Below are 15,146 nucleotides of genomic sequence, written 5' to 3'. Positions count from 1 at the left end.
AAAGGATTGAAGACTTTTCCCATCGATATATACACAATGTTGCTGCAATTTTCGTTAAGTTACCAAGCTTACAATTAAACAAGTTCCTGATAACACGTTTTGTGAAGAATTGTATCATTTTTTTCAATACCGAAATCCGGGTATACATTTGTGAGGCAAAAAAATGGATAATTTTCAACAAAATCTGTTGCTTTTGCAATTTTCACTTAAAACTGAGTATGTAGGCTGTGCGGAACGAATTATTTACCTTTGGTATAAAAAACAAATAAAAAGAGACTATCAGTATTTGAGAAAACGTCGAAATAAAACATCTGCAGTTTTTACGCCAAATCCAAACGTTTAATTTAAGAAAGATCTTTTCATGGCAAAAATTATTCTTAAAGGATTTTCAAACTCTCCACAAGAGGAACCAGCAGCTAATGGCACAGGCAGGGATTAAACCCAAGACCTCTTGCATGACAGTCCTTCGCAATATGAAAAGCAGAATGAAATATTTGTTAGAGAAATCACTGTCACATTTATATGGAATTATCCGCATCGGTAAAATTTGATAAAATGTATCTTAACGTAACTAAATGGCTGCATTTAACCCTGCAGTCGTCGCGCGGATTACTATTGTAATCCACTCATACAAAATGGAGTATTCCTAAGAAACTTTTCTTCTCTTTTAGTATTTACAGTTAAATAGATAGAAAAGTTAGTTAACTTAACTTAATATAACATGTAAGTACATTTTAAAGCCAAAATAAATTTGAAAAAATTAAAGCATTTTGGTTTATTCTAATTTTAAAATGGATTAAATATGTAATCCACGCGACGACTGGTGTAACATTTTGGTGCGCGACGACTGCAGGGTTAATATCCTGTTAATAGGCAATTTTTAGATTCCTTATTGAGAAGAAGTGATGGGAAAAAAAGAAGCAAACAAACATTAAGATTTCGAGGTGCAAAACTATTTTAAAATAAAAAAAAAACATCCATTTTAATAATTCACCGGATTTTTGCAAAATAATTAAAACACGATGTGTTCAATCCAGAAATAGGTACCCTGTTTATCTGAGATTGAACGCAGTCAATGGACAGGTTCAGAGACAACATAAGGGACTTTCATTGGCCGTCAACTACATTCTTCGAATTGTAGTTTTGACAAAGGCAAATAGTTAATTTTTCAAGTGTCATACATTTAAAACTCGTAACTTTACTTCACTAGTATATACCTTTATTTGATCGTGCCAAAAACCAATGTTGCCTTCAAAGAACTAGCAAGCTGCTAGTCCATGACATTTTTTTTTGAGATTTTTTTTGACTATATTTCCATTCAACTTTTCAATAAATGTTCCTTTATTGGAGGGCAATCCTTCGGCAGCTGGCCAATCAGATACTAGAAACATGCCTTACCTTACCTTACGTTTAAACTTATATGACTGCTAATCTAACAGAATTTATATGTATATCTATAAATCCAATGCATATAGTTTTCATGTGTTAAATGCAATTAAATTAAAACAATATTCAAGAAGTTTATTACTTTCAAAAATTTAAGTTCATACAAAAGCAAATTTGTACAACCCAGTGGGAAACCTTAACTTTTTTTATATTTTCATATTCATGAACAACTTTACTCACACACATAAATTAAGTTAGTTTGTATTCATCGCCTGATCGTGCAATGCCCGAAGGTATAATAGGTTGTACGTAAACGTAGGTAGGTACATTAATTCCATTAGAATGTTTCTAGTTAAAGAGGTTGTTACTTTGACATTGACCGTGTATAGCTAGAGCTTAACAGTGTGGATCATTATTTATCATGCATTTCAATTTAATTAGTTTAAGGTACCTATAAAATTCATTAAAGTTTTTCAATTAATTGATAGCTATAAACAAAATAAAGGTACAACAAGTTTCAAGACTATGACACTGCAAAATAGTATTATCGTCAGAGAAATGCCACAAGTGGTTGGACTAGAGTGTAAATATAAATCTTTGAGTATCTATCTATTAATTTGTCATAAAATATCAGAAGAAGGAGGAGCTTTTTAAAGACAAAGAATATTTTGTTTATCTTTGAAGAAAAACTAATCAATTCGCTTATTACATTCGAGTGTACCTACTTACCATTTTTGTTTGCCGGTTCCATTTTTTTTTATGTAACGGGGAATACTCAAAAATTCAAAATAATCGTATGAAATAAAAACTAAGAACAATGAACACTTCAACCGGATAACTGGTTATTCAAAAGATTTGACGTAACTTTTATTGACAGTAAATCATTAAGTACTAAATTTAGATTTATTAAAACAAAATGACAGTAAAATTATATATCTCGTTAGGAAAAAAGTTATCGTGCGTCGTTACGAGATAAATAATATTTTGTGATGATCTGGTAAGCGTTCGACGGACAACAGAATAAGCTCCACTCGAACATATGTCGTACGTAACAGTCGAAATGATACTAAAATCCGTGTTGATTCACGTGAATGATTAGCCTCGAAACTCGAAAGCTACCATACCATACCATACCGCCGGCCGTCGCCGCCGCGCCGGTCGCGCTGCCTGTTTAGATCGAGGCAACAGCTGACGCTAAGCAAGAGCATTTGTATTCTTTTTTTCTGTTTCAATTTTCATTGATTATGAATTTTGTTGTTATTGTTATGTTACTTTCAAACGCTAGTGATTATGTTGATGGTGATTCATTTTGAAGCCCCAAAGAGAGGAGAATACTATGCAAGCAGGTTTATTTACATCATGCTTTTTGCAGTAATTAAGCATTTGGGAGATATTTATGTTGTCATAATCAGATACCCAAATAAACATATAGCTCTATAGGCGATCCATTAATCGTGAGTTGCAACTATAGATATATTGCCAACAAGACGTATTCCTATATAACACCATGTTGCAACTCTAAAGTTAAGGTTGTTTGCAGTGGTTAAAAGACTTTTATTCTATTGCTGTTAAACTTTTGTACTTTTGTGAAGCAAGTACCTAGTGGGTTCACCACTAAGTATGTATGTAGCTGTTATATATAAATTCCGATAGGCGTCCGACGTGAACCTCTACTTTAATTATAATTACATACTTTACTATAATTGGGAACACATAGATAATAAAAAATTTGTGTAAAAATCAGCTTATTGTAGGCTATGACTATCGGTTTTATTGCAGATGGATGAACCTAACCTAACTATCAATGATATTAGAGAACATTCAGGAGCGGATTTATTGGGGAGGTTATAACTTCGAAAGAGTAATAGATTAATGGAGAATTTTAATATTTTACATCTCTTATGTTGAGTGTGCTTACAAAATTTCATCTGGGGCAATCTGTTTTTCGATCAGAAAGTCAATACTCTATTCGAAAGTGCTTTTCCTTCCCCTTTTAAGTTAGTACTCCGTTTAACACTTTAATACCGTTCTTAATACTTTTTCCATTTACTATTTCTTATGAGATTTGGCAAATTAAAAAAGCTAGACCGACAAGCAAACATTAATTGTGTTTTAAAAGAAAGGATTTAAAATAAATCGAAAGATAATAGATTCGACTGCGATTTAGATAAATGCCGAAAATAGTGGAGAGCGGAAAATTATACGGGACAGAACAAATATTATAAAAATTTGTGAAAAAAGATAAAATTCGGTTGCTGGCAAAGATTGATTTCTATGTTTAACTTCGAATCTTCAAAGATGCTTTTATGTACAGTTGTGTTCATAAAAATAGCAGTGCTCTTAATATTTTTTATAATATTTTTTATTAAACTTGTAATAACAAACTAAAATATTTTATTCACAATAACAGAAAATAAGTATTATCGATTTTTTACCGTTAGTCTTGTAACAGTAAAAACCGTTTTAAAATATATGGCTGTTCATAAAAATAGCAGTGCATGACAAAATACTGGATCTATTACGTAAGAAGTAAGACAAACTGTAATAAGTTATATAAAAGTATTTTGAAGTATGCTTTGGGTCATAGTCTTGTTGGTATATCCAAACCAACGGCATTTCCTCTTCAGCATAGGGTAACATAACCTCCTCGATAATTTTTATATACTCGGTTGCATCAATTATACCCCCGATGGGATAGATAGGCCCGACCCCGTAGTATGAAAAGCAAGCCCATATCATAATTTTTCCTTCACCATGCTTCTCTGTTTTTATAGTGTACCGTGGATCGTTTGCTGCATTTTGGTGTCTTCTCACATATTCTCGACGACCTTTGGATCCAAAAAGAACGACTTTGCTGTCATCGCTCCACAGAACATTCCTCCACTTCTCTTTTGCCCATTTCTTGGAAAACTCCATTTTCTTTGCCACATGCCTTTTTGTCAAGAACGGTACCTTGCAGGGACTTCGGGCAGGTAACTTCGCTTCTAAAAGACGTGTTCGTATTGTGACAGTGCCGACAAACAATTGAAGTCCATTTCTTAGTTTACTAGAGCCTATGGAAGGGTTCTGTTTTGCTAACTGAACAATTTTTCTCTCACTTCTTTCAGTAGTCATCCTTTTTGGGCCTTTTTTGCCTTTTTAAAGCATTACTGACCATTTTTGCTGAGCAGCCAAGGATGTCTTGAATATTTTGGTAGATTTTTCCCTCCAAACGCAGTTTTCTAATAAGTTTTAAAATTTCTTCGGTTCAATGTCTTGACTGTCCCATTGTTTAATTTTGAGTTAATATTTATTAATTATTTTTATACTAGAATGTTACAAATACTTAAAACTTTTAAAAGTTAAATGTTTATTTACCGAAAAATAACAAAAAAATTAAGTTCTAACACTTTTTAATTATAAAATCAAAGACACTGCTGTTTTTATAAACACTCTATATTCAGAGAGTTTGAAATAATGTGTGTTCACCGGGAAAAGTAGAGTATAACTTCAAGCTAAAAGCCTCTAATATAAAAGACCGTTAGATGCCTGTAACATGTTAATTTTTGTTTGCAAGAATTTCCGTTATTTAAATAATTGACAATCAAATAAAAGTGACCAGGGGTGGAATCGGCTAAGGTGATTTTTGATTGTCACCTTTGTGATCATAAAAAGTGATCAAACTAATTTTTGCGTCTGTGTAAGGTGATCACCAAATTTTGTTTAGAATTTGGTATCACTTTAAAAGAAATTCACTGACGTTTGTTACAATTGCAGTGGTTGTATTCAAAAACCGATCTAGAGCTATCCGGATTATTATGTAATTATAGGTTTTGATGTACCAAGTAACCACGATGATTTTCTGCCTGCACAATATTCAGCATTCAACGTTTCTCGTTGAGCACTCTATCTCCATACAAAACTGTCGTGAGCACTCCCGCAATATTTTGTATTTATTGCCAGAATTTTTCTGTTCTCGTTGCAGATCTAGGCAACAAAAATGAATGAATCAATAAATTAACTTACGATCATAGCGTTTACACTATGTCTTCCTTTTCTATTGAAATACATATGCTCATTTTCCGAAGGGCGGAGAATCATGATTCATGACTCCCATCAATGCAGCCGATTACTAGGAAACAAATAATAAAATAAAAAACAAGTAATAAAATTAGTTTATTTTTACTAAGAAACAAAATCCTGACTCCAGGAATTTGATATTTTTCGTAGAAGAACATTTTTGTTGCTTCTGAAGCCCATTGATTAAATTTGATTGTAAGTGGGCACAATTTCCTCTCCATTTGTTTTAAGGTCAAAGAAATAACCTCACAAACAGTACTTTGTCCCATGGAGCTGACCAGTCAGCGCCAACTTGCCTTTGGTAGCCACCACCTCCAAGAAAATTTAAAGTCACGGCTAATCGAAGAATAGGGGGAATGTGTGTTGACCGCATATATAGCACATATGCGTACTTACTTTGGACTTGGAAGATCAAGAATGCTTATTTTATTGCGGAGGTTAATCCCCAAGAGCCGGATATTTCTATTATGATTAATATTTTCCTTTTCAGCATTTTCAGAATGTAAAATCAAAGGCACAAACACATTCATATTGTCTTGAAATTTCAGCAACTAAAAATCAATTTCGAATGAAAGTGACAACTAAAGAGCTGTCACCAAAAAAAGTCACCAAATCGTGATTGTCACCGGTGACTATCACCTTACACAGACCGAATTTGTTGATTGTGACTGTCACCTATCACAAATCACCTTATCCGATTCCACCCCAGAATTGCTATTTTTATGAACACAACTGTATATTTGAAAAGGTGAGCCTTCCACATTCTATTGTGCTGAAAGCCTTTGCCACAAATTATTTGAAGTTTGCTTGACGTACGATTTAAATCTCCCTTTTTAAAATCTGAATGCGCACTTATAAATTCTACTAAAATTTTAAATTGCTTATGTACATTTTTGCTTATAGATTCCCTCTTAATAAATTTTATCTGCGAAAATTGTTATAACTACTGCCATTTTTCTTTTCAAACTTAAATTTTAAGACTCGTCGCATCGCACGTTCCGATATCACATTTGTTGTTAAAATAAATGTTTCGTTTTTCGATGCCTTTGATGTTCAGGAACGAGTTGCCAGGTACGAAAATTTCACCTTTGTAACTGGCAACCCGTAAGTAGTAAATTTCATTCATGTAGAATCTTGCCTGAGGTTTAGCTAATAACAAAAAAGAACCGATGACGAAATACAGAGTAAGGCCCCTGATCTTGCATGAGCTTTAGCTAATAAGAAAAAAACCGATCTGTTCAAAAGAATTATGAATAATTGTTAACAAAAAATTGGACTAACATAGCTTATAATAAATAAAAGTTCAACAAGTTTATGAAGGCTTACGTCTTAGTGCCCATTTAATGATTCATGAAATGTTAAGGTGTTTTGTAGTAGTTGATGAAGTACATATATTTTCGTAACCTTCACTCCTTTTCACAAACTAGCTGTAGTCACATTCCTGTGCTACAGAGTACGGTCCTTGATCTTGTATCCGTGTTGAATGTTGACGGCTTAGCCGGTCCCCGTGGTATCCCCCGATAGTATTTAAAAAATGCAGTAATGCTTTAGTTGAACCCTTTATGTTCATATTCAAACTTTCTCTAAAAAAGGCAAATTTCCCAGTATATGGAAGATGTCATTTCTAACACCAATTTTCTAGAATTTTAACATCATGGATATAACAAACTACAGGCCCATTTCAAAGTTTTCTTGCATTCCTAAATTGTTTGAAAAAGTTGTTTGCGAAAGTGTAGCATTTTTTATCAAAAATCTCATTTGCGAAAGGCAACATGGTCTTGTGAAAAAAAGAACAACTGTTACAAATTTCCTGACATTCTCAAACATATATTTTAACGCTTTAGAACAATGTTCTGAAGTTGACCTTGTATACACTGACTTTTTTAAAGCCTTTGACCAACCTAGCCACTGAATTATTTTATTTAAACTTAAAGCTCTTGGTTTTCCACCATTTTTCTTAGCTTGGATCAAATTTTACCTTGAAAACAGATTATATCAGGTAAAATTTAGAAATTGTTGCTTAATCTGATGTTCCCCACGGAAGCCATCTTGGGTATTTGTTCTTAATAAATACATAAAGATTTTTTTAAATGATAAAGTCCATCCATGATTGTATTCTTTTACAAGCCTACAATGATAATTTTACATTTTGGTGTGGGAAAAATAGCCTTGTCCTCAACCATTTAGAATGCCACACGATAACTTTCACTAAAAAACGAATCGTTAGTGTATTTGATTATTGTATATCACACCAAAAACTCTGTGGCGTCTCCACATTTAAAGATTTAGGTGTTTATTTCTATTCCAACTTAGAATTTACACAACACATTAATTTAATTGTTAATAAAGCAAGTTCTTGGTTTTAAAAAACGCTGGGCAAATTAATTCAATGATCGCTATGTTACTCTTTCCCCAGGGAAGCCATCTTGGCCCTTTTCTATTCATCCTTTTTATTAACGACGTATCGTCATGTCTACGCTCAAGAGAAGTTCTTGTTTTTGCTGATGACATGAAAATTTTAAAGATAATAAAGTCCACCCAAGATCGTATCTGGGCAAAGGAGTTCAATGATCGCTATGTTACTCTTTCTTTCAATTGCCATGTTTGTCCTCATATTAAATATGCTTCGCAAGTATGGACTCCCTATTACGAAATTCATAAAAAACGTATTGAATCAATTTAACATCACTTCATTCGCTTTTCCCTAAAGGGTCTTCCTTGGAATGATCATTATGATCTGCTTTCCTATGAACCTCGTATTCAGCTAATTCAAATGCAATCTTCCCATCAAATACGTGTTAATAATGACTAAATATTTCTTCATAAACTTAGTAATGGTGAAATTGATGCAACTTATTTGCTATCTTGTGTACATTTGAATTATCGAGGCGGAACTCATCGCCTGTGTTCATTTGATTTTATACACATTGACTTCCATAGAACTAACTATGAGAACACTAAAGCTTTGAGTCGAATGAGGGTGTTATATAACTTTAAACTGCTCATCGATAGATTTAAATCTAAATAATGTAGGATTAAAATCACTATTTAAAACCAGTGCTCCAATATCGTATAACTTTATTTAATTATTTGTTCTGTAAAAGTTAATTTTAAATGTTAATTATGTTTTGTATTTTGTGCGTGTGTTAGACTAAATCGGCCTGATTTGTCGAGTTGAAAATTTTTTGATTTCCCGATTTTCTCGTTAAAAGGTATCTAGAATCTAAATCAAAGATTTTTAGAGCTATGTCTATGTGTACATGAGTACGTACGTTCGTATATATATAATTTGACTATTTAAGTACTATTTTGAAAAAAAATTAACGGTTTTCTTATAAATCAAAAAACTGAAAAAAAAAGTTTTTCACCTCAAATATTGTTTGAACCGAAAATAATATTATTTATATATATAATATGATTTTATTCGGCGAAGAATAACAAAAATAAAAATGCTGCTAAAATTGATGAAATTTGGTTTTCGACTCAAAATATTGGAAAATTCATACAGAATATATTGTTGGTAACTTTGAGTTAATGTTTTTTTGAAAAAAATTACTTGAATTTGTTTTACAAAACACTAAAACTACAAGAACAACAAGAACGTAACCTGCTTTTTATTTATGTTACACATTTTCTTTACCGTTGTATTTGTTGTTCTCGTTATAAATTTAACCAAACAAATGTATGAATGAAAAAGGATTTGTATCGTTTTAAAAATTGAATAAGAATAAACGAAATAAAGTACAACACTATTTGAGTTGTTATTATCTTGAAATATATATTTTTGGCCCAACATCTTAACTTTCTCAACCGTCGTTTTTCTCATTTAATTTAACAGCTGATGGTCTACCTGCACATTTGGAATTGCACAAAAAAACAACAATTTCTATTATCTATAAATAATGTTTAACAGAGATCTAAATTTTAAATTAACATTAAACTAAACTTAAAGTTACTAACGAAGGTAAGATCATCTCTTATTTCCATTTTGTATGTTTAATTTACGCGAACAACGAAAATACATTTTATTTTATGAAGTTTTTTTTTTAATTAAATATTCTTTACCTACTTTAATTTCAGAGAAAAGCCAACAAAAATTACATTGTTTTTATTTCGCTTTATAACATTTAATTGTTACAACATTACATTTAATGACTTTTTTATTTTAGAAGCTATTATAACTTTTATACAGAAATACAAAAATTACAATTTTATAGAAAAATATATGAAGATGTGGTAACAATCATTTAAATATCCTATTATGTTGAAAGCAAGCTTATTTGGATAATTATAATCACATTTGTGATTTGTTGTACGTCAGTAAAAAAGCACCGTGTGTAATACGCCTCGGCCGCGTCTTGTTTCAAAGTCTTGTAGGAGCTCGTCTATTTCATTGTCAAGATCTGTTGATTTGGTCATCTAAACATAAAGACAAAAAATATTAATCAACTGCAAATATGAACGGTTTTATAGTTGTAATTATATCACTCGTTTAATTAAATAATACGTTATTATAAAATCTGCGTATGGAATCCACTGAAATACAAAAATGCCACTCAAAATATGAAATTATTGCTGCTCTATTTCTACCAAATATATTTTACACTTCATCATGGCTCGACAGCCAGCCATATGAAATTATGTTGCCGGGGGCTTGCTTTGCTGCAGAAAAATATCATCTCATTTTATTGATATTCGTTCAAGATCTCTCTCTGGTAATTCCATAAGGTCTACCATTGAAAAGGAGGTGCGAAAAAATTATTCTTAAGATCAAGATCTCTCTCTGGGAATTCCATAAGGTCTACCATTGAAACGGAGGTGCGAAAAAATTATTCTGAAGCATATTTAAGATCGTTGTTCTTAATCATTAACTGAATGAGGAGATTTCTAGAGTGAAGTTTGTGTGATTCGATCGTCCATTAGTGTTATCTATATAAAAACTTATTATTAAGTTGAAACAAGGTAAAAACAACAAACTTAAAAAAAGTTTACTTTAAAACAACAAGAAAATAAAAGCTTTTTTTAGCTGCAAATTAACCCTATTTGGTAATTCCAAAATAATCCAAGGACATATTATTTCCTTATTTTTATTATCTATACATATTAACAAAACGCAATTTTTAACCAATCCAATGGATAGCAGGCCACAGATTTTCAGAAAAAAGTTTAACAGAATAGGGATACAAGTTGAAGCGAAACGCAGCATCCCAGAGGGTAGTGGAGCAAACCACTTTTTTCCTTACTTTTTCATCAAGGTTAAGCATCTTATCTTTCAATTTTGTACCTGAAATTAGAAATGACTTTTGCGAGTGTTTTGAAGATTTTAGTTCCATTGTAGTGCTGTATAGAATAAGACACACTAGTGTGGATTGAAGTCACAGCCTTGAAGGCTAAATTTTACACTATGACGTGTAAAAGTTATATGTACCTACTCTAAAAATGGCAATTTTCAATAAAAATTATTAAACAGTCAAGAGGAAGGAAATTAAGAACATCCGGGTGTCTTGATATTGTATCCCTCGAATATTTATTATCATCAAAACTTTTATAACTAAACATGCTCAAGGACATGCTGCATTCAAGATTTACCATGTTAATCATGTCAGCGATTAGAAAAGCTCCCAGCAACGCGTCTTCATGATTATCCTCGATGTCAATATTAAAAGTGTGAACGGGTTTATTAAAAGAATCTCTAGTAGCCATATACTCCAACACCTGTCAATTAGACAAACAAATTTATATTAATTTGAAATCAGACACATTGTACCTATATTTGTATAAGATTTTACCTGATCATAAACACGCTCCTCAACGGTAACAATTATATCGAACTCTTCTGGACAATCTTGAAATCTTTCGGGACACTTCTTGATTCGTCTATTTCGATCTAACATGTGCAACAGGCCATTGTTGGTGTAGCTAAACTTTTAAAATTAAGGAAAATAATCCCGAATGGAAAACAAAAATAATACAATTGGGAACAAGAATAAACAAAATAAAGTTCCTGTTTTTTGCTAAGGGAATATATTTTTATAACAATATAAAAAGGATACTATTGTTTGTCTTTGGCGATCAAATCATTGTAAATGACATCGTATGGTGTTCCAAATTCGTAAACATTTGGCTTATCAATGGCAGTTCCGGGAAGCTTTACTCTGTCGCCAGTACCAAACGATCGAACTTTGTAGCCTTTTTTCGCCAGAAACCCGTGAGCTTCCATGGAGCGGTTCATATTGGAGGAACATATAACCGCAATTGATAAATCTGAAGGATTTGCCATACTGTATTGATGTAGAAAAAATTATTCTACTATTTTAAAATATTTTTGAAACAAGTGAAATAACTTTATTAAATATAAAAATTAACTAATTATGACAAGCTCCGGAAGAGAGATTTACAAACGAAGTACGATGATTCCTTGGATTGGACTTGTAGCAAGTGCTAAAATAATTGACAGCTGTCATTAATGTTAGAGGTGAATGCAATAAAATGTAAGTGGTGGAAATAGAACTGAACCACAAGTGACAGGGTTGTTATTGAGGACAATTTAAAAACTAAAAATTTTTGTTTCTGCAGGTTAGTTTAAACTAAGATATTTCCTTACCATAATAATGCATCGCTATATATACGCTCAGGTATCGTCGTAACAGAATTAAAGGCGTCTTTAACTAACTAATCTTCTACTAAATTATCTACCGCATTTGCTGTCAAAAATACAGAATAAAAGTGACATTAGTAATGTGTAAAACTAAAAAAAAAACAAGAAATATATTTAAACGAAATTTAGTTTTGAACAGCGCTCGGACCATTTAGAAATGGAAGACATAAACATCTTAAAGGACGTATCCAAACCAAGGAGGTACAAAGTTTATGAACAAATTAAACCATTCACAAAATATAACGATACCAAGTTTTTTCGACACTGTAGTCAATATTCCGATCTACCCCTTTTTGTTTTTAAGTTTGTCTTATGTAATGGACATTTTATTGTAAAAATAAAAACACAATTTCTTCAATTTCAGTGTAATGTTGTCAGGGACGGGGAGCACCTATAGCTTCAAACCGAATCTGAACGGCTAATTTGAAATAGCACATGACAAGAATTACTCTTGCAGGATTTGTCAATTCCTCACAAGAGGCAGTACCCGTGAAATAACTTTTATTTAGCACAGGCAGACATTGAACATAAGACCTCTGGCATGATATAGTTCTACGCATTAACCATCACGCCACGGGTTTCAGGGTTTTGAATTTCTTAATTAGATAGATAGATAGATATTTTATTTTCATAGATAAATGCTTTTTACAAATTATTGTTTTTGTTTTTATAATACGCAGCTTGCTCAGAGATTTGATATTTAATTTATATCTTACAACTGAAAAATTTTAAAATATTTTAAAGATATTTTGAATTGGAAATTACATTTGAAGGAAAACTATGATTAAAACCTTCATTTAATATGTTTTATGCAGGGTTTTATATAAAAGGGAAAAAATGACTAAATAAAAATAAAACTTAAGATCTAAAGGAATTGCCAGGCTATGGGGCATAATATTTGCATTTTTAAATAATAATTGTAACAGGGAATAAATAATAAATATATAGACAATATAAATAAATAAATAAATTAATTAACATATAAGAAAATAAATAAATAAATAATAAATAATTTAAACAATAAAAAAATAATAATACAACAAAAACATATATACATGTATATTTATAAATAAATAAATTATATACATTTATTGGTTTATTAAATTTTGTATTAATACATTTTTAGAATCGCTACATCTTAAATTAAATTTTTGGTTCAGAAATTCAATATTTCTTGCAACTGGATATACACCGGTTTGTTTATGTAAGAGTTGAGTGGAAAAAAACCAAGGTAGATTTGCCATCATTTTCAAAGTTTTGTTTTGTGAAATTTGTAGCTTTTGAATGTGCGATTTTGCACAAGTTCCCCACACTGGACATCCATACAAAATTATAGCTTGAAAAACTACTTTACAGAGGATTATCTTATTTGATTTACTCAGGGGTGATTTCCTACATATAAGAGGGTAAAGCATTTTAGTAGTTATACTTATCTTGTTTAGGGTTTTTGTGATATGGTCACGGAAAGTTAATGTCTTGTCTAAGTATACACCTAGATACTTGACAGAATTAACCCACGGGATATCACAATTGTTAATTTTAAGCTGACCAAGTGGTAAGGCACAGGCTTTTCTTTTTCTAGTGAAAAACATGGCCTGTGTTTTTTCAGCATTAAGCTTAATTTTCCATGGTTTAAAATAATCGTAGATTTTGTTTAAACCATGTTGCAAGTCATTCTCAATTTCATGGCCAAAATTATTTGAGCTATAAATAGCGGTGTCATCGGCAAACATTGCTATTTCGCAATTCCAAATTTCTGGAAAATCAGCAACGTAGGTAATGTACAATAATGGAGCCAATACTGATTCTTGGGGTACACCCGACGATATATTTTTTAATGATGAATGTATGTTATTCATATTTACTTTGAATTGTCTGTTTCTGAGAAAACTTTGTATTATTTTTACGAGATATAAAGGACAACCAAATAACTTTAATTTATGAAGTATCCCGTCATGCCATATGCTATCAAAAGCCTTTTCAACATCCAAAAGGACAAGACCTGTAGACTGTTTTGCACTCATTTTTTCTTTAATGTGTCTGCAAATTCTAAGGACTTGGTGTGAGGTGCTATGACCCTGTCTAAAACCAAATTGTTGGTCTGGTATGACATTCGAGGTGTCAAGAAAATACAGAAATTTAATTTTTATGACCTTTTCATATATTTTGCTTTTTCTTAATTATTTTAAATTTAAGTTTTATTTCTTCTTGGGTTATTGCAAGCGTTAACATTAATTATTAAAAATAAAAATCTTGACCTTAGAAGAATTATCAAGACGACGAAAATGGAGTGATTTGTTCTAAGATTACTGACTTCAGTATTTCAAAAATAAGGTTTCAACTGCAAATGCATCTTTTTTCGCGAACAGTTATGTCAAAACCCACATTCACTTGATTTTGCTGCCAATTTTCAATATAAGTCTAGTTTTGAACAAATTTTGCAGAGCCTCGTATTCAATTGCTCTTATTATTCGAAATCAGTGATCTGAAAATATTTAATAATTTAAGTCTGGTTTTTAAGTGCAGTTGAGAATATTCGTCAATAGTAATTTGAAATTGTATGAACAATCCAAATTTGAAGTCATTAAAAAAGATTTAAAAAGTATCAAATTATATATAAAAAGCAAAAACGAGTACCAACTCAAAAGTGTACCTACATGTATCTGCATCTGCATAATGCAGAAAAGAAATATTTAAAAACCTGAAAGTATGAAAAAATACACCATAAATAACTCTTTCCATAATTTTTTGACAGTTACCACAAGCCTTAAAAAAATTATAATAAAATAAATACAAAAAATCCTAACAAAAGCTAACACATTGTAAGAAATTTTGAAAAACATGTTCGAACAACCAAAAAACATTGCTTTAAAATGAAAAAGGTGGCTTTAATTAGGAACACAATGTTTTTCTATGCTCTTAAAAAGAGAGTTTAAACTTACTTTGAATTCTTTACGTAGTTAAAACGCATTCAAATTTAAAAATATATCTCACAAATGTAAGACAAATATTGCAAGGTAGTTGTATAAATCTCACAAATTAA

General features: G+C 31.3%; 2 protein-coding genes across 2 annotated transcripts in view; both read right to left on the bottom strand.

The window, feature by feature from the left end:
• LOC129944396 (glucose-6-phosphate 1-dehydrogenase) overlaps positions 1–2,452 on the bottom strand; it is a 28,491-nt gene extending 26,039 nt beyond the window's left edge. Inside the window, exon 1 of the mRNA XM_056053785.1 lies at positions 2,116–2,452. Coding sequence (XP_055909760.1) covers positions 2,116–2,137 — 22 coding nt within the window. The 5' untranslated portion in view covers positions 2,138–2,452. The remainder of the gene's footprint in view (positions 1–2,115) is intronic.
• A 7,087-nt stretch (positions 2,453–9,539) lies between these two features.
• On the bottom strand, positions 9,540–11,890 carry LOC129945777 (RNA polymerase II subunit A C-terminal domain phosphatase SSU72). The gene is made up of 4 exons (XM_056055697.1): positions 11,499–11,890; positions 11,235–11,364; positions 11,035–11,160; positions 9,540–9,864 (listed from the first exon to the last, which is right to left on the bottom strand). Exons 1-4 carry the CDS (start codon positions 11,723–11,725, stop codon positions 9,763–9,765), a joined length of 585 nt encoding a protein of 194 aa, XP_055911672.1. The 5' UTR covers positions 11,726–11,890; the 3' UTR covers positions 9,540–9,762.
• Between the last annotated feature and the right edge of the window lie 3,256 nt (positions 11,891–15,146).

Source organism: Eupeodes corollae, chromosome 2, assembly GCF_945859685.1.
Source record: "Eupeodes corollae chromosome 2, idEupCoro1.1, whole genome shotgun sequence".
Taxonomy (NCBI): domain Eukaryota; kingdom Metazoa; phylum Arthropoda; class Insecta; order Diptera; family Syrphidae; genus Eupeodes; species Eupeodes corollae.
The sequence above is the reverse complement of the archived record's forward strand: the minus strand, read 5'-3'. Positions and strand labels throughout refer to the sequence as shown.

Excerpts from the sequence above, each read along its gene's own strand:
- LOC129945777 (XM_056055697.1), bottom strand. The coding sequence starts at position 11,725 with ATGGCAAATCCTTCAGATTTATCAATTGCGGTTATATGTTCCTCCAAT. Across the intron at positions 11,365-11,498 it reads ATCGCCAAAGACAAACAATA|CTACACCAACAATGGCCTGT; the intron begins GTATCCTTTTTA and ends TTAAAAGTTTAG. Across the intron at positions 11,161-11,234 it reads AGGAGCGTGTTTATGATCAG|GTGTTGGAGTATATGGCTAC; the intron begins GTAAAATCTTAT and ends TCTAATTGACAG.